The 18,858-nt window shown below is 37.9% G+C and overlaps 1 protein-coding gene across 1 annotated transcript; it reads right to left on the bottom strand.

Annotated features, from left to right (window-relative positions):
- Positions 1-14,406: 14,406 nt before the first annotated feature.
- On the bottom strand, positions 14,407-15,447 carry LOC120780819 (tigger transposable element-derived protein 6-like). Its single transcript, XM_040113065.1, has 3 exons — positions 15,076-15,447; positions 14,777-14,977; positions 14,407-14,412 (listed from the first exon to the last, which is right to left on the bottom strand). Exons 1-3 carry the CDS (start codon positions 15,445-15,447, stop codon positions 14,407-14,409), a joined length of 579 nt encoding a protein of 192 aa, XP_039968999.1.
- Positions 15,448-18,858: the final 3,411 nt, after the last annotated feature.

Raw genomic sequence — 18,858 nt, 5'->3', positions numbered from 1 at the left:
TACTTTTTTGAGTTATTTATTTAAACGACACAATATCAAAATATGAGGTAGATATATATTTTTTTTAACGCTTAAACGGGGCTCCTGCGATGTTTAAATGAAAAGATTTCAATTCGTACTAAATTTAGTACCTATTCTAGTAAATCGGGTTATATATACATAAAGACCGAGTAAGCTAACTGCACGTTTGAAGTTGCTACGAATAATTTCGTTCGTGACAATACAAAGTTGTACAAGTCTGACTATTTTTTTTGTCTTTCAGCTCTAAGATTTCATACAATAGTTAAATACAAGGAGCATTCCAAAGTAAACAGGATTAAAAAAAAAAACAGAACAAATTGTGTTTTCGGCAAAATCAATTTATTTTATTCAAAATAGTCTCCTTCTGCTTCAATACAGCTTTTTTGACGGTCCAAACGCATGTCAATGTTTTAGCTCGTTGGCTGGTATGGCCGCCAGAATGCCGGTGCAAGCCTTTTGAATGGCATCTACGGCTGCATAACGCTTTCCTTTCATGGGCAAATGCATTTTTCCGACTAGGAAGAAGTCGCACGGTGCCATATCAGGTGAATATGGGGAGTGGTTAATGGTTAAAATGTGTTTCCTTCGAAAGTTGGATTCTGAGCAATTATTGGTCGTCAGTCACCTTTCGTAAGCCCAAATGTTTGGTAAAAATGCGATAAATCGATGTTTTGGAGATGTTCAATTCCATTTCCATGAATTTCAATGATGAATACGGCTGATTTTTGATGAATTCATGCACAGTTTCGTTGGAATTTCCGGTGATCACGGATTTTGATTGGCCCACATGTTGATCGTCATTTATGTCCCCACGACCACCTTAAAAACGTTGAAACCACTCGTGCACTCCGCTACGGGATAGGCAATCATCGCCATAAACTTCTTTCATCAATTGAAATGTTTCGGTAAAAGTTTTACCAATTTTAAAACAAAATTTGATGTTGGCTCTTTGTTCAAAGCTCATTTTCGCACCGATAGCACAAACATACTGACACTTAAAACGCAATAACTTCACTTCCAATCAATGAAATGTCCTGTTTACGTTAGAACATACCTTGTGTTACTGAAATTAAGAGATAATCGTGTTTGAATCGGGCGAATATTTCCCTAAGTCCTAACTAAAAGGTTTTTGAACTTAAATTGTTTTTCCCCAACGATACTATCGACCTATCGACCGGCCCAAAAAAGAAAAATTATCCAATATATCCATTGATTGATGCGATTTATGGCAAGTGGTGCCGTCTTGTTGAAACCAAATGTCGCCGAGATCACGAGCTTTAATTTCAGGCACCAAATAGTTAATTATCACCAAATGTCAGCTTCAATTTCAGGCATCAAATAGTCGGTTATCAAGGTGTGATAACAGTCGCCACTGACGGTTACGTTCTCACCGACATTAAGAAATATGCACCTATGAATTCACCGGGCCACAAACCACACCATTGAGTTTTCAGAATTTAATGGCAGCTTTTAATCTCTTCAGGTTGCTCTTCGTCACAAATGCGGCAATTTTGCTTATTTACATACTCATTGAGCCATAAATGGGCTGGAAGAAAATTTGGTTCGACAACGTCGGATCTTCTTGAAACTTTTTAAGAATCCATAGAGCGATGCGATGTTACTGGGGAAGGTCGAGCGATATCAGTTCTCGCACAATCTGTATTTTGTACGCTTTTGATTTAAGATATCGACGTGCAATGCGCCAAGTCATTCCATACTCTTCATGGTCTTCGTGTACATTTTCTGCTATATTTTCTTCACTTCGTGCTGGACGTGGTCTATTCTGTCGAATATTATCCAATGTTGAATGCTTGCTCTCAAGATGGGCGATGGTGTTGCGAATATTACACTTTTTTTTATTGCATATAATGATTTTGCGTTGGTCTAAACCTCGGTCTTAAGCTTACATATATCCCTAACATCATCAATTCCATTCTTCTTCTTGACTTTTTGCCTTAAATATTGCCTCTTCGGTTAAGTTTATGTAGATCCACTCTTCAGTGAGACAAATCCTTGTTTTTTCTACAGTGGTCTTAGCTACCCAAGTTGCTACCCGAGCTGGGCTTATAGTTTAGGCGGAGTCCCTGCTTACGGACATCATCCACGATTTCGCCGTCGACTACCCGCTCGACCGCGATATTTAATGTCCCCTTCATTACGCATAAGACGGAATACTTCCAGACTAATTTATCGGATACCGACTTCGTGTTATTTCGTTTCCAAGGGGCCGTGGCGACAGAGACGCATGGCGCGGTAAGGCAACCGTTACTTTCCAATGCAATGCGGTGTTAAGAAGACTCCGTTCGAATACAGTCGAGTTCACCTGCTGGCTGCAAATCATCCAATGGACATGGGATTCACATCACACCCTGGATTAGAAAACACAGTACTACTTATAGTTAACAGAAAAATAGGGTTGGGTCTGCTTTTTTGGAAATTCTGCATTCATAATTCCGGAAATCGGAACACCGAGAATATTTCGTTTCCAAGGGGCCGTGGCGACAGAGACGCATGGCGCGGTAAGGCAACCGTTACTTTCCAATGCAATGCGGTGTTAAGAAGACTCCGTTCGAATACAGTCGAGTTCACCTGCTGGCTGCAAATCATCCAATGGACATGGGATTCACATCACACCCTGGATTAGAAAACACAGTACTACTTATAGTTAACAGAAAAATAGGGTTGGGTCTGCTTTTTTGGAAATTCTGCATTCATAATTCCGGAAATCGGAACACCGAGAAGTTATGGAAGTCAATTTTCTGGAATTCAAAATTCTGGATAACGAAATTCTAAATTGCAAAATTCTGAATGGCAAAATTCTGTAACATCGCGTCTAAGGCACTTGCGCACTTTTTTGTTATCAACATGCATTTTTAATCATTAATTACAGATTTTTTCCATTCTGTAGTCATATGTTTTATTGCCTAGTAAGTAGTTGTTTACAATTGCATGATTGTATTTGTTATAGTTATTTCTTTGTTTGTTGTTGTTCATTTACTTTTTTGTACTACCATGATTGTATTTGTTATTGTTATTGTTTTGTTTGTTGTTCTTCATTTACTTTTTTGTACTACCATAATGATTTAGTTTACTATGTACCTACATATACATATATGTACTGACTAAGCAATGTGTTACTGCAATTTCATTAATAAAAACGTGCTAAATATTTTTGTGAAATGATGGAAAATATAACTGTGGTGAAGTCCAATAAAGGAAAAGACATGTTAAACGTCGACGGCTACTTCTTCTACATATGTATTTGGAACGAAAAAATAAGAAAACATTTAACTGGACTTGTTCTGAACACATTAAAAACAAATGTACCGTGCGTATTGTCACACAATTCGATGGCTGTGAACATGTTATACGAAAAAAAAGAAATGAACATTCTCATGATCCATTAATGTAGTATCTATTTGATCTTTATTTGTTAATAATGCTGTTTTTTGTTTTTCCGATAAACATGTTTGAATTTTGGAATTATTTTGGAGGTTATGTTTTGTTTATGTTATATTATTATGTATGTATAAGCAAATTTATATAAGATACACGATTTGGCTCAAATTTTGGGGAAAAAATTTCCACAATTAATTAAATTAATTATTAATTAAAACGTAAATTCCGGAATTATGAAAAACCAGAATTTTGAAATGCAGCCAAAAAAAGCGAAGGAATTGCGGTATTCCGATTTCCAGAATTTTGTCGACCCAGAATTTTGATTCCGGAATTTTGACTTCAGAATTTTAATTTTAGAGTTTTGACCGTCTCGCAGAAAAATATGCTCTCTAAGTTTCATTAAGATAACTAATATACCCTCACCAACACATAGTATAAAGAGTAAGGTCAACCAGATGTTTTAAAATCTTTATATTAATTATAAGGGACTAGGGAAAGTTTCAACTGATTTTATCCATTTCATCTTCTTCTTAATTGGCGTAGACACCGCTTACGCGATTATAGCCGAGTTAACAACAGCGCGCCAGACGTTTCTTCTTTTCGTTACGTGGTCCACTTGGTCCTTCCAACGGAGTGGAGGTCTTCCTCTTCCTCTGCTTCCCCCGGCGGGTACAGCGTCGAATATTTTCAGAGCTGGAGTGTTTCCGTCCATTCGGACAACATGACCTAGCCAGCGTAGCCGCTGTCTTTTAATTCGCTGAACTATGTCAATGTCGTCATATATCTCGTACAGCTCATCGGTCCATCGAATGCGATATTCGCCGTGGCCAACGCGCAAAGGACCATAAATCTTTCGCAGAACTTTTCTCTCCAAAACTCGCAACGTCGACTCATCAGTTGTTGACATCGTCCAAGCCTCTGCACCGTATAGCAGGACGGGAATTATGAGTGACTTATAGAGTTTGGTTTTTGTTTGTCTAGAGAGGACTTTGCTTCTCAATTGCCTACTCAGTCCGAAGTAGCACCTGTTTGCAAGAGTTACCTTGCGCTGGATTTCTACTTTCTGATGTTTACGCTGGTTCCAAGATAGACGAAATTATTTACGACTTCAAAGTTATGACTGCCAACAGTGACGTGAGTGCCAAGTCGCGAGTGCGACGACTGTTTGGTTGATGACAGGAGATATTTCATCTTGCCATCGTTCACTGCCAGACCCATTTGTTTTGCTTCCTTGTCCAGTCTGGAGAAAGCAGAACTAACGGCGCGGGTGAAAAGGCCCGTCATCGGCATACGCCAGCAGCTGTACACTCTTATAAAAGATGGTACCTTCTCTATTAAGTTCTGCGGCTCGAACTATTTTCTCCAGAAGCAGGTTGAAAAAGTCACACGATAGGGAATCGCCTTGTCTGAAACCTCGTGTGGTATCGAGCGGCTCGGAGAGGTCCTTCCCGATTCTGACGGAGCTTTTGGTGTTGCTCAACGTCAGCTTACACAGCCGTATTAGTTTTGCGGGGATACCAAATTCAGACATCGCGGCATAAGGGCAGCTCCTTTTCGTGCTGTCGAAATCAGCTTTGAAATCGACGAAGAGGGGGTGTGTGTCGATTCTTCTTTCACGGGTCTTTTCCAAGATTTGGCGCATGGTGAATATCTGGTCAGTTGTTGATTTTTCAGGTCTGAAGCCAAACAGATAAAGTCCAATCAGTTTGTTGGCGGTGGCCTTTAAGTTTTCACACAATATGCTAGATAGAACCTTATATGCGATGTTGAGAAGGCTTATTCCACGGTAGTTGGCGTAGATTGTGGGGTCTTCTTTCTTGTGGATTGAGCAGAGAAACACTAAAATTTCAATCATTGGGCATGTTTTCGTCCGACCATATTCTATAAAGAACTTGTTCTTCGTCAGCGTGTTTGAATAGCTCGACCGGCAATCCATCGGCCTGCGCCGCTTTGTCGTTCTTCAGACGGGTAATTGCTATTCGAACTTCTTCATAGTGGGGCAATGGAGCGTCTGCTCCATCGTCATCGAGTGGGGAATCGGGTTCTCCTTTTCCTGGTGTTGTGCGTTCACTGCTATTCAGCAGGCTGGAGAAGTGTTCCCTCAAGCATGCTCTGGGCATCAGTGACTAGATCACCTTTGGGGGTTCTACAAGAGTATGCTCCGGTCTTGAAACCTTCTGTAAGCCGCCGCATTTTTTCGTAGAATTTTCGAGCATTACCCCTGTCGGCCAGCTTATCAAGCTCTTCGTACTCACGCATTTCGGCCTCTTCCTTCTTCTGTCTACAAATGCGTCTCGCTTCCCTCTTTAACCTTCGGTATCTATCCCATGCCGCACGTGTAGTGGTCGATCGTAACGTTGCGAAGTAGGCAGCCTGTTTTCTCTCCGCTGCGACACGGCACTCCTCGTCGTACCAGCTGTTCTTTTGCACTTTCCGAAAACCAATGGTTTCGGTTGCAGCTGTACGTAAGGAGTTTGAAATGCCGTCCCACAGTTCCCCTATACCGAGTTGTTGACGAGTGCTCTCAGAGAGCAGGAGTGTAAGCCGAGTAGAAAATCGCTCGGCTGTCTGTTGTGATTGCAGCTTCTCGACGTCGAACCTTCCTTGTGTTTGGTGGCGTGCGTTTTTTGCTGCACAGGGGCGGGTGCGAATCTTAGCTGCAACAAGATAGTGGTCCGAGTCGATGTTAGGACCTCGGAGCGCACGCACATCTAAAACACTGGAGACGTGTCTTCCGTCTATCACAACATGATCGATCTGGTTGGTAGTTTTTCGATCCGGTGACAGACAGGTGGCTTGATGAATCTTCTTATGCTGGAATTTAGTACTACAAATAACCATATTTCGGGCCCCGGCGAAGTCGATCAGCCTGAACCCATTTGGGGATGTTTCGTCGTGGAGGCTGAATTTACCGACCGTAGTGCCAAAGATACCTTCTTTACCCACCCTGGCGTTAAAGTCGCCAAGCACGATTTTGACATTGTGGCGGGGGCAGCTCTCATAAGTGCGCTCCAAGCACTCACTAAAAACATCTTTGGTCACATCGTCCTTATCTTCCGTCGGGGCGTGGGCGCAAATCAGCGATATGTTGAAGAACCTCGCTTTGATGCGGATTGTGGCTAGACATTCATTCACCGGAGTGAATGATAGTACTCGGCGACGGAGTCTCTCTCCCACTACGAATCCCACACCAAACTTGGGCTCCTTTATATGGCCACTGTAGTAAATGCCACAAGGACCTACTCGTTTCTGTCCTTGTCCCGTCCATCACATTTCTTGGACGGCGGTGATGTCAGCCTTTATTTTCCCGAGGACATCAACCAGCTGGGCAGCGGCACCTTCCCAATTAAGGGACCGGACGTTCCAGGTGCAAGCCCTAATATCATTGTCCTTATTTCGTTTGCCATGGTCGTCAGCAAAAGGGGGGTTTCTCATCCGAGGGTGTTGGTAGTTTTTCATTGGGGTGAGTTTTTTACGTGGCGGGTCCCAAACCCAGCGCACAACCCTATGGGGATGTTTCGCCTTCTCAGGCGATACTTGATCAAAGACCGGAAGTCATGAGCTGCTTGAGTCATATGTAAAAGAATCGTTTCTAGCCACTCCCAAGTGAATGGCGATCAGAAAACTTTCCTCACTTGCGTGAACTTCTACACATGACTCCATCCTCCATTTTTTTATCCATTTAGTTCACAAAATTCACAGAAAAACACGCTCTTCCGATTTCATTCAAATAACGCGGATATTTAAAGTCAACCGATAATTTATAAATATTTATATTTGATGTAAAAAGGCTAATTTTTGAGATAGAGGCACACAATTATCAGGAAAGCATTATCTTCAAATTTCATATACCACAGATTAACTGATATTTTCGGTAAATAGTTATCACATGGCACTTGACATGTGATGACATGTTCAACATAATCAGATGGAAATTAGATTTGTAATATATGGGACGTAGGAATGGTTGTAGTGCTATTTTATCCCTTTTAGCACTATACATAGGAATGTCAGTATAATGTTATATAGTATATCGAATTTGGTTGAAATTGATCAAGTAAGTCCCGGGGAATGTGATTACACCTAAAGGCTACGATACCACTCTTATAGACCAATTTTGATAACGGCTCCTACAAAGCATTTTGATATGTATGTATATCGCCTTTAGTACTTTTCAACATTACTTTTATATGGCGAGTGGACGTGGTTATAAATCCATTTAATCCCTTTTCATACTGTAAGTTTTTAGTTTATTTAGCTTAAAATTACCCGAGAGATATGCACTTAAAAGCGTGCGGGACCACATGTTATTTTTCAAAGTTTTTCGAACCGTTCAAATACGTTTCTTATGCGATTAATAGCTAAAACTTTTCCATAAAAACCTTTTCTAAAGCACTTGTAGTTTTGCAGTATGAAAAGTGTGAAACTTTTGAAATTTTCGAAAAATCGATTTTATTTTATTACATTATGGGATAGTATATACTGTTCTCACAAATCTCTCAAATTTAGAAATCGAAATTCGAATTCTTAAGGTCGCAGCGTTTCTTGTGGAAAGGAAACAGAGTAGGAAACGGAGCGCCTCTTTAGACCCGTTTTTCTTAGAATGAATGTTTTGCAAAAATTTCCAAAAAAAACTCTCGATAGCACTATACAGACTTTCCTACAGATTAATAACCTTTTTGTAATTTTTGTTTTAGATCAAAATTCCGGCCGCAAATCAAACAAATTATTTTGTATGATTGTATTTATTTATAAAAAAAACTGGCCCGACTACTTAATTTCAACACTAAAAAAATCGCGAAAATCAGCGATTTTTCAGAGAGTTACACTGAGACGATCCTTTAACCCTTAGTAATTCAACCACGCCCCTTCCCTTCTTCTTTTCGACCAAGGGTCTGTCGTAAATTATGTTTCTTTAACTATTGTTATCTTGTTTTTTGTTTCCAATGGGTTTCAACCTACTATGAATTTCTATCATTTTTGATAATTTGCAAAGTTTTAGCACTAGTCTATATGTGTGCATATATTTCTATGTTTTCGAAATAATAGCAGTGGCTTGTGAAAATTATAACAATGTTGGTTTTACACTTAAATTTTAATTATAGAAATATTGCCACTCTGCGCTTAAATTGTTTTTTGATACAGTTATCACATTCCTGAAGTTCCGTTAACTTTTATTCTACGTATTTGCTTTTTGTTGTGATTTAAAATAGCAGTGCAAACGAAATAATCACAATGTATTAAAGAATTTGATTGAAATGCAAAAATTTTAATTAAAGTTAATTCAAACAACAGTTCATTAGTGAACAGATCGCTCTTTAAATTTTAAAATATATTTAAAAAAAAATAAAAAATAAAGATTTGCTCGGATATTCTGCCAAAATGATTGCGAATGCAAAAAATGGAAACAAAATCCCGAAACAAGGGGACGAAAAGAAGCTCTTTCGCGGACACAGTTGTGGAAAGTTGTGACTTTGACCCGAGAAAATCCATTTCATACCTAAAAAAAAAATGAAAGATGAGTTAAACCTTAGCGTCACTGTTTCAACAATAAAAAAAAAGAGTTGATAGTAGCTAAACTCTATGGCAGGAGCCCAAGAAAGGTGCCATTACTTAAACACCGACATGTGCCGGCCAGAGTTCAAGAGAGCACCTGAATGGGTCAGTCGAAAAATGGCGCAACATATTGTAGTCCGATGATACAAAAATTGTTTTATTTGGTTCCCGAAGACGCCGACAGTATGTACGAAGGTCAGTAAAAGCATCATGTGATCCTAAATATGTCTCACGGACGGTAAAACATGGAGGTGCCAAAATCATTGTTATGGCGGTGCTTCTCTTACCATGGTACAGGTCCGTTATTTTGGATTAAGGAAACATGGATGTCAAGTTGGACGTTGAAATAATGGAGTCGACTATGCTAGCACATGCTGAATGGAAAATGCCGCTGAAATGGGTCTATCAACAAGATAACAACCCCAAACATACCAGCAGGTTGGGAAAAAATTGGTTTGCTCTGAATGGAGTTGAGATTATGGGTTGGCGGGCTCAGTCACCAAAACCTTAATCATTGAGCAGAGGTCAAAAGAAAGTGTACACATTTTTCCTATATATTTCACTCATTATTTGAATACAAAAAACTTTTAATTTGTTCAAATCAATTACCTTTTATACGTGACTAAATATTGTTCTTACAAAAAATTAACAGCCATCGAAAAAAATTCTACAAAAACACAAACAAAACCAAATATACCTGTACTAAGTATTTCAGGCGTCTAAAAAAGGGCGCAGCTTAAGAAAAACTAAAAAATTCAAAAACTAATACTTTCCTTTGCACTGCTTCCGACCTCTTTGATATTGATTCCACTAAATTGGAATGTTGTAAAATGCACTTCAGAGAATTCTTACTGGTTATACTCCTTTTCATATGCCGGTCCAAATGTTCCTCCAGATGCTCAATGGGGTTCAGGTCCGAGGATTGTGGGGAGTGATCTAGCGGTTTTTTCTTCGGCAACCGGCACAGAGACCATTAGCATGCAGTGCTCGCCTGATCGTGCTGGCACTAACGTTAAGTCCGGAGGTAATTGACACTTCTTCAGACATTTTGACGGCACTGACAGTTGGATCTATCTTTGCAGCTCTCACAACTGATCGTATTTCCGTATTAGTTAGTCGCTTTCGCCTACCCGAACGTGCTCGATCTTCTAATGTGCTAAACTTTTTTTGCTTAACAATAATTTTTTTAATCGTATTATATCTTCTTCCAATTATAGAAGCAATTTCACGTTTCCTTCTTTCTTAAAATTTATTACTAATTTTCTTACATTAACTGAAGTTTGCTTACCCATTATCAAATTGATATAATCGCGGCTAATTTCCAAATGCAAATAATATTATATCCGTACAAAGATATTAAATAACATTCGAATGAAGCAGTTGTAAAGAAACAACTATTGATAACGGTAATTTTTTTTGGGTAAAATGAATAAGCAAGGCATATTACCGTAATTGTACACTTTGATTTGATGCGTGAAATACTCAGTTTATTTGGTGTTGTAGACCCTTTCCAGATTGCTGTTAATTTCTTGTAAGAACAATATTTAGTTATGTGTATATAAATGGTAATTGATTTGAAAAAATTCAAATTTTTTGTACTAAAATACAGAGTAAAATGTATAGAAAAAAGGTGTAACGCTCACAGTATATCGTCACCTAATATGCAAAATAACGTAAGTATCATAAAAAAATTCAAAATTAAGTTTTTTATTGATTACGATTCCCACATCGTATTACATATCGTCACCTAAACTGCAAAATAACGTAGGATCAAACCTTTCGAAAATGAGTGTTTCATTGACTACGGTCCACTACTTCAAATTACATACATATAAGTACATATGTATGTCCAACATTTTTAGGTTCTGCTATCAGATATAACCCTGTTTCAACCAATATTTACATTTTGTTTCACTCATCCATTTTATAACGTGTTTTATTCTTTCCCTTGTAAATTTCTGAGAATGTTGTTACGTTATTTTGCATTTTAGGTGACGATATGTATTACAAATTTAAATCTTCTGCAATCAGAAATACTCAAGTTATATTAAAAGTTCAAAATAACGTATCAACAAGTGCTTGATTTCGTTAAAAAAAAATAACGTATCATCACTCATGTAAAATAACAAAGTATTTCTTCTTTTTTTTTAAGAAGTTGGCTTTGATTTATTGTTTATGCTTACTTTTATTGTTTGTGTGCAGTGTGCTTTGGTTTGGTTAGGTTAAATTGCTAATCAAAGATCGAATGTGGACTACTGTATGTAGTCATTTGTAAGGCCATAGAAAAGAAGAACTTTTGTGTTCGAACAATAAATTAGTAAAACGCTTAGTAGCCAATACAAATTTCCACAGGCGTTTAATTTCAATTCCCGTCAGCTCGCAGGGATGTCTGAAGGTATGCGCTCTCAAGCGCTTCAGTGTAGATCTCCCAAATGCGAGATAGTCAAAAAGAAAGTGTTAAGTTGTTTCCACCACATTTTCTTCCATACAGTTTCTGCAGAAGGCGTCTAGATCTCTTGCGATTGATCTTGGGCCAAAAGGCTTTTGCACCAGCTCATGTAACAATGGTGGCCAAGCGTTGTCCACGCTTCTGCGAGGCCCAGCTGTTCAGTGGTAGAACACAAGAGGAGCTGTCCCTTTCTAAGGATAGCGGTTTTAGGGTACCTTTCTTTCCTAGCCTATCAGCTTTACAATTGCCTGCGATTCCGAGGTTAGGCACTCTTGGCTAGTATCGCCGATATTCTATCTGAGTGGGTGGTCAGCATTACTTCTACTGCAACCTTCATGGCTACACCCTCGGCCTGGAAGACACTGAAATAGTCAGAAAGTCTGAAACTGGTGTTGATAGAGAGCTCCTGAGAGTAGACCCCTACTTCCCCACAAGTTTTGACCCATCCGTGAAGAAGCTTACTGCCCTTCTCCTCTAACGGCTTCTTCCTACCCATAACTCCCTCGCCGGTATATGGGAGCCGCCACAGTTCGGTTTAGCGACTCCATGATCCAAATGATCCGGTATGAAGTAAAAGTGAGTGAGGATTTCCGAGTGTTCAGACCCATGTTCTTTTAGGAGTGCAATAGCCTAGGAGGATGGAGTCATGTGTAGAATTTCACGCAAGTGAGGAAAGCTCTCTGATCGCCATTCACTTGGGAGTGGCCAGAAACGATTCTTTTACATATGGCTCAAGCAGCTCACGCCTTCGGTTTTTTGACCGAGTATTCTCTGGGCGCTTGAAGGCGAGCTAAAGAGAGAAGGCGAAACATCCCCTCCACAGGGTTGTGCGAAGGTTTTGGGACCCACCACGTAAAAAACAGTACCAATGAAAAAGAACAAAAAGCCTCGGAAGAGAGACCCCCCTTTTAAAGACGACCATGGAAATTAATTAAGGACTACGAATTAAGGGCATGCACCTGAAATTTCCGGTCCGTTAATTGGGAAGATGCCGCTGCCATGTTGGTAATGTCCTCGCTAGAGTGATGGCTGACATCACCGCCGTCCAAGAAATACGATTTACTACAGTGGCCATATAAAGGAGCGCACTTTTGGTCTGGGATTTGTGGTAGGAGAGAGACTCCGTCTCCGAGTACTATCATTCACCCCGATGGATGAACGTCTAGCCATAATCCGCATCAAAGTAAAGTTCTTCAACATATCGCTTATCTGCGCCCAGAAGGCGAACCTGATTCCCGATCGATGACGATGGAGCAGACGTTCCATTGCCCGACCATGGAAAATTTTGATTTTGCACATCAGCTTCTTTGTAAAATATGGTTGAACGAAAACATGCCCAACTATTGGAATTTAAGTGTGCTCTGCCCAATTTACAAAAAAGAAGACTTAACAATCTGCGCCAACTACCGTGAGATAAGCCTCCTCAACATCGCGTATAAGGTTCTATCCAGCGTATTGTGTTAAAGAATAATGCTCACCTACAACAAACTGATTGGACCTTATCAGTGTGGCTTTAGACCTGGAAAATCAACAATCGACCAGATATTCACCATGCGCCAAATTTTGGAAAATACTCGTGAAAGGAGAATCGCAGCACGAAAAGGAGCTGCCTTTATGCCGCGATGTCTGCATTTGGTATCCCCGCAAAACTGTGTAAACTTACATTGAGCAAGACCAAAAGCTCCGCCAGGATCGGGAAAGACTTCTCCGAGCCGTTCGATACCAAACGAGGTTTCAGACAAGGCCACACCTACTTTTTCTAAATTTTTTCCAAAGGTGCGCCTGGTTGCAGCGATCCCCTGTACCAAATTACACCTTTATATTTTAATTTAGTAATTAGTTATAGCACTTTATAAGTTTTAGAGTTAATGGCGATTTGTGGGCGTGGCAGTGATCCGATTGCGCCCATCTACGAAATCAAACTTTGTTTTGTATTAAGAAACCAAGTCATCATCAAGATTTGTAACTTTTACTAAAGTTACAGCTTGCCCGGACGGACAGAACAGTCACCCGGGTTTCAACTTTTCTCGTCACTTTGATCATTTATATATACATAAGTATATAACTCTATATCTATCTCGATTAGTTTAAGGTGATTCGTACAACCGTTAGCTTAACAAAACTATAATACTCTGTAATAACTGGTTGCAAGAGTATAAAAAACATGAAATATGAAAAACTTGTAACTGTTTTTATTTAAAATTAAACAAAAAATATTAATATTAAAATTTTGTTTATTTATTTTATTTTTATACAAATTTAGACTGATCAGACGTTATTTTCTTTCAGAAATGAAAACTCAAAATAACTTGCTTTAATTTTTTATCTAGAATATACTTATAGTTTCATTTTAATTTAGATTTGAAAATTTTGTTTCAATATCTCAAGTGGTTTTCTTTTTTTGATTTTGCATTTCAGGTGAATATATGTATATGTAATATATGTAATTATTTTCAGGATATCCATTGTGGCATACGTTGGCATATTATCATATTATCATTATGATTAATATGAATTGCGCTTTGTGGTACATAAATTCAAGAGCAATTAAGACGGCATCAATAGCTTTAGCACACAGCTTTCAAAAGGTAAATTTATTAAGTTTTGTATATTGATAAACTTTTTTGGAATAAGATGAGTATTTCGTTGATAAAATGAGTATTAGCAAGAAAAACAAAAAACCTAGTGAAAACCGTAAAGCCCAAGGTGATCATAAAAGAAAATACATTAGCATCGACCCACATTCATTAGCATGAAAACCATACAGCTAAAAATGGTAAACCGAAGTATAAACCGCGGCCTCAACTTATTATGATTTCAAATACAGTAAATCCCGCTTAAGTGCCACACCTAACGATGTCAGGTGTTTGTGGCACTTAAGCGGGAGTGGCATTTAAAAGAAACCCGCTTAAGTGCCATATGGTACTTACGAAGATTTCGTTTATGAACTTTTCTAAAAAGCTGCATAGATATATTTTTGATTAAATCTATTTTATTGATTATAATTTACAAAAATTAATAAAAAAAAGAACGAAAAAGAAAACAATTTAACAAAGAGACCTTTCTTGAGATCAAAGCTTTTAAAATTAAATTATTAATTCAAGTTTACATATGGGTAGGTACATACATTTTATGTACTTATCTTCTTATTTATATGTAATAAAGTAGTTTCGCTTCAATTTAAAAAAAGAAATCAGTAATTTTTTTCTGACGAAGATTTTGAAATTTCTTTTTGAAAAGCTTTTCTTCCAAAGTTTCAATTTCTTCGGCGTCAATATTGTTGTAGTCTACAAACTTCTTAATAAGGCTAAGAGCACTTAAAGTTTCAGCAAAGGAAGGCGGGTCCGTTACGGCATCAACTGCAGATTCTTCTGATGATTCAACATCAGCCTCATTTAATACATCTTTTACTATTTTCTCATCAGTAAGAACACCAAAGCAATCAATGTCACTGTCGCACGCAACGTATTCATCAAAGTTATGTATTTCAATAGGGACATCTACTATTTCCTCGATAGGGTCGAACGAAATATCTTCTACTTGAAACCCGGCCTACAAAACGAAATTCAAGAATTTTAAATTATGTACATACATACCTGCAATATTTTGCTTTTCATAGTTCAAACATAATGATTAAGAGCTAAACTTACTTTTTGAAAGCAATTTCTTATGGTATCGCTTTTAACAAGCCACCACGCCCGTTTAATAAAATTAAGGGCATCAAGTATTGAAATCGATGTTATAAATTGTTTAATTGACAAGCCGTTCTCTATGGCAAGTATTTGTTTTCGAACCATTATTTGTCTGAAATAAACTTTAAAGCAGTGTATTATCCCTTGGTCGAGAGGCTGCAACAGTGATGTCGTGTTTGGTGGCAAAAATGTAATCTTTACATTCTCAACATTCAAACCATCAACTTTATGGCAGGCTGCGTTGTCAACTATTAATAACACCTTTCGCTTTTGTTTTCCCATTTCATTGTCGAATTCCTTCATTATCATTGACCACAAAGATCCAGTCATCCAAGCTTTGTTCTGGGAATAGTAAGGCAGTGGCACAACTTTTCCATTAAAACACCTCGGGTTTTTCGACATTCCAATTGCAAAAACTTTTTTGAAGGTTCCATCTGAATTACCTAAAAATAACAGAGTCAGGCGGGCCTTTTGTGCCTTACCGCCCACCGCCTTGTCTCCTCCTTTACACAACGTTCCGCTTGGAAGAGCCTTGTAAAAAAGACCGCTTTCATCCGCATTAAATATATCGCCTGGCTCGTAGTCCTTTATTAAGGTATTTAAAACTTCATTGCGGTAGTTTTCCGCCGCCGTAGTATCAGCATCTGCTGCCTCGCCTTGAATTTTTTTAAATTTAATATTTTCACGTCGCTGCCAACGCCACATCCAACCAGCAGTTGGCTCAAAGTCGCAGCCCATTTTAAGTGCGAATTCCTTTGCCTTTTGTGCAATTTGGGCTCCACAAATTGTCGCATTCAATGATCGCATCTGGTTGAACCATTTTGATAAAGCCTCCTCTACTTTATCGCATGTACCAAAACGCAATCGTTTGCGTTTTAAATTAGTTTTCGAGGCAGCCGCCTCAATTTCTTCGCGCTTCCTCCATATTCGATGGATGGTTGAAATGTCCACCTTGAACTTTTTTGCCACATCAGCCTTCGGCCTTCCTTCGTGTTCAATCAAATTTATTGCTTCCAACTTTTGTTTTATAGTCAAAGCAGTTACTATTTTGCGCGTTTTACCAGGCATTTTTCTGTATTTTTCAAACTTACAACGATGCAAATGACAAAAGCGAAAATTTTTGACATATAGATAGCGAAGATCGATTAATACAAATGCTCAATAAGAAAAGCACTTATCCATATTGCCATATTTTAAGATTTTACAAGAATATTTTTCGATTTTATAATTTTAAATTTAAAGTGGCACTTAAGAGGGGAAAACTTAAACCAAATTTTTTAATAAACCACGAAATTTAGTGGCCGCTAAGCGGGATTGGCACTTAACTGAGTGGTACTTAAACGGGGAAATTTCTATAAATTTTTTCAAAAAAATGTTCGAAGCAGTAAAATACAGGTACTTAAGCGTGGAGGCACTTAAGCGGGATTTACTGTATCTCTAATTATCAAAAACTAAATAACCTCATTAAAGATAATACCAAAAGTTCATTTGTCTTAAAACTGTTAAATGACTTCATTCATAAAGTATGCGTTACATTAAGTGATGACTATAGACCGGTGACAAAAATGTTGTATGCGTCGGAAGCATCATGGTACTCCTTTGAAGGCAAACAAATGCGCCCACATCATTCTTGTACAGGGCCGGATCCACGGGGGGTGGAACTACGGGAGAATTCAACCAGAAGTTAAAAGTTATACATTATTTCCAGTGAGCCACAAAAATCTTTAAAAAATTAGCAATCACCATATTGATTTTATGCTATAAATAATAGTTGAAATATATAGTATATCAAAAATAAAATATATTTCTCAAATCAAGTACAAAATTATAGAGTCTTCGGCAGACTATAGCGATATTAAAGAATTACTGAAAAAATGTGGTTTTAATATAAAATCAGTAGAAAATATTTCTAGCAGAAATAAAGTCCCACAACCAATGTTCAAAGTAGAATTAATGCCAACTTCTAATCAACTAACGAAAAATAATACACATTCAATTTAAAATTTAAAATATCTGCTTCATCGAAAAATTACCGTTGAGGAACCTCAATGTACCAACTGCCAAGATGGTTCCATGGTAAAAAAAATACTTTGATTGAGTAATTCTATTCGGACTTTTTGTACATTATTGAGCATACTTTTTATAATGTGGGGTAATTTTTTCATGCCGAAATGTTGAAGCATAAGACGCCAACAGAGCTTTCAGTCAGAAACTCATCTTACGAATAAGAACAATTTCCTTATACCGGAATTTAGACTTTATCTTGCACACCATCCAGATGGAAAGACACACACGTTCTCTTATTTTCGTTGGGATAACTGACATATTGGCCGATATATGTGGTACAAAGACAGCCAGAAGTTCGAAAACCTTTATAATAAACATATATATGGGAGCTAAAAGAAGTATTGGTCAGATTCGACTAATTTTTGACTTCCAGACTGATTGCCAGAGAAAAATTATCTCTGCATTTCAATTATATGTCTCAAACATTGGTCAATATTTTCGGTCGAAAGTCAACTATAGATACTAGGGTTAACGTATACGGTATAGAGTCTTAAAAAGGTTTGATTGGTTTTGAACAATTTTTGGTCAAAAGGTGCCCAAATTTTATTACGTTATAATTACTATTTCTTAGTTTGCGTACTGGTTGTTGGCGTGGTTGTTTTCCGATTATGCCTATTTTCACATTGTATCATAATAGTGTTAGAAAAATTATACGCACAAAATTTAGTCGAAATCCAATTCACACCAGCTCTCATAAAGCCTTCTCCTACCATCTCGGACGTAAAATTTAATGTCTCTGGCGTAATTAGTTATGGATTTATTGCGCTTTTAGTAGTTTTGAACAGTACCGTTATATGGAGAGTGAGCGGGGCTATCTTCCCAATTCAGTTTTTTCGAGATTAACAAATTTGGTTGTTGCAGCTTTAGTGGTTTAAGAGATATTTACATTAAATATAATAGAGGGCGTGTTCACGCCCACTTTTTCAAAATTGTTTACACCTCTTACTATTGGCATCCCCTCTGCCAAATAAAAATTTTATTTCTTGATTAAATGCTTAGTTATGGCACTTTATATGTTTTCGGTTAATGGCTTTTGTGCACCGGGCAGTGGTCCGATTGCGCCCATCTACGAGCTCGAAATATTTTTTGTACCAACGAACCTGCACGTCAAGTTTTATCAAGATAACTAAATTTTTACTCAAGTTACAGCTTGCACGGAAGGACGGACAGACAGTCACCCGGATTTCAACTTTTCTCGTCATTCTGATCATTTGTATACATATAACCCGATATCTATCTCGATTTGTTTTAGGTGATACTTACAACCGTAAGGAGAAAAAAACTATAATACTCTGTAGTAACTGGTTGCAAGAGTATAAAAAGGAATCCTTCACTGTAAGGGTGGTGAAAAGAAATTGTCTTAATATGACTGTAAAAATGTCACTAAAATAGTGGCAAGTAGGAATTCTCCTAAGGAATCAGGGAATACAGAAAAGATTTATTTTATATTGAAAGAAACATTCAAAAGTGTTTGCAAATCCAGATGAGGCCTTGCCGTTTAACACTAACATTAGGAGAGTAGATAACGAACCGATTTATTCAGTCATACCCTTACCCGATAGTTTCTTCAGAGTTTTTAAATCAGAAAATTAAAAATTTGCTACGAGATGGAATAATTCGTTCTTCTCGATCACCATATATTAATCTTATATCGGTTGTCGACAAAAAAGGAAT

The sequence above is a fragment of the Bactrocera tryoni genome, unplaced genomic scaffold (genome assembly GCF_016617805.1).
Source record: "Bactrocera tryoni isolate S06 unplaced genomic scaffold, CSIRO_BtryS06_freeze2 scaffold_25, whole genome shotgun sequence".
Classification (NCBI taxonomy): domain Eukaryota; kingdom Metazoa; phylum Arthropoda; class Insecta; order Diptera; family Tephritidae; genus Bactrocera; species Bactrocera tryoni.
Note: the sequence above shows the minus strand (reverse complement) of the source record. Positions and strands in the feature narration are given on the sequence as shown.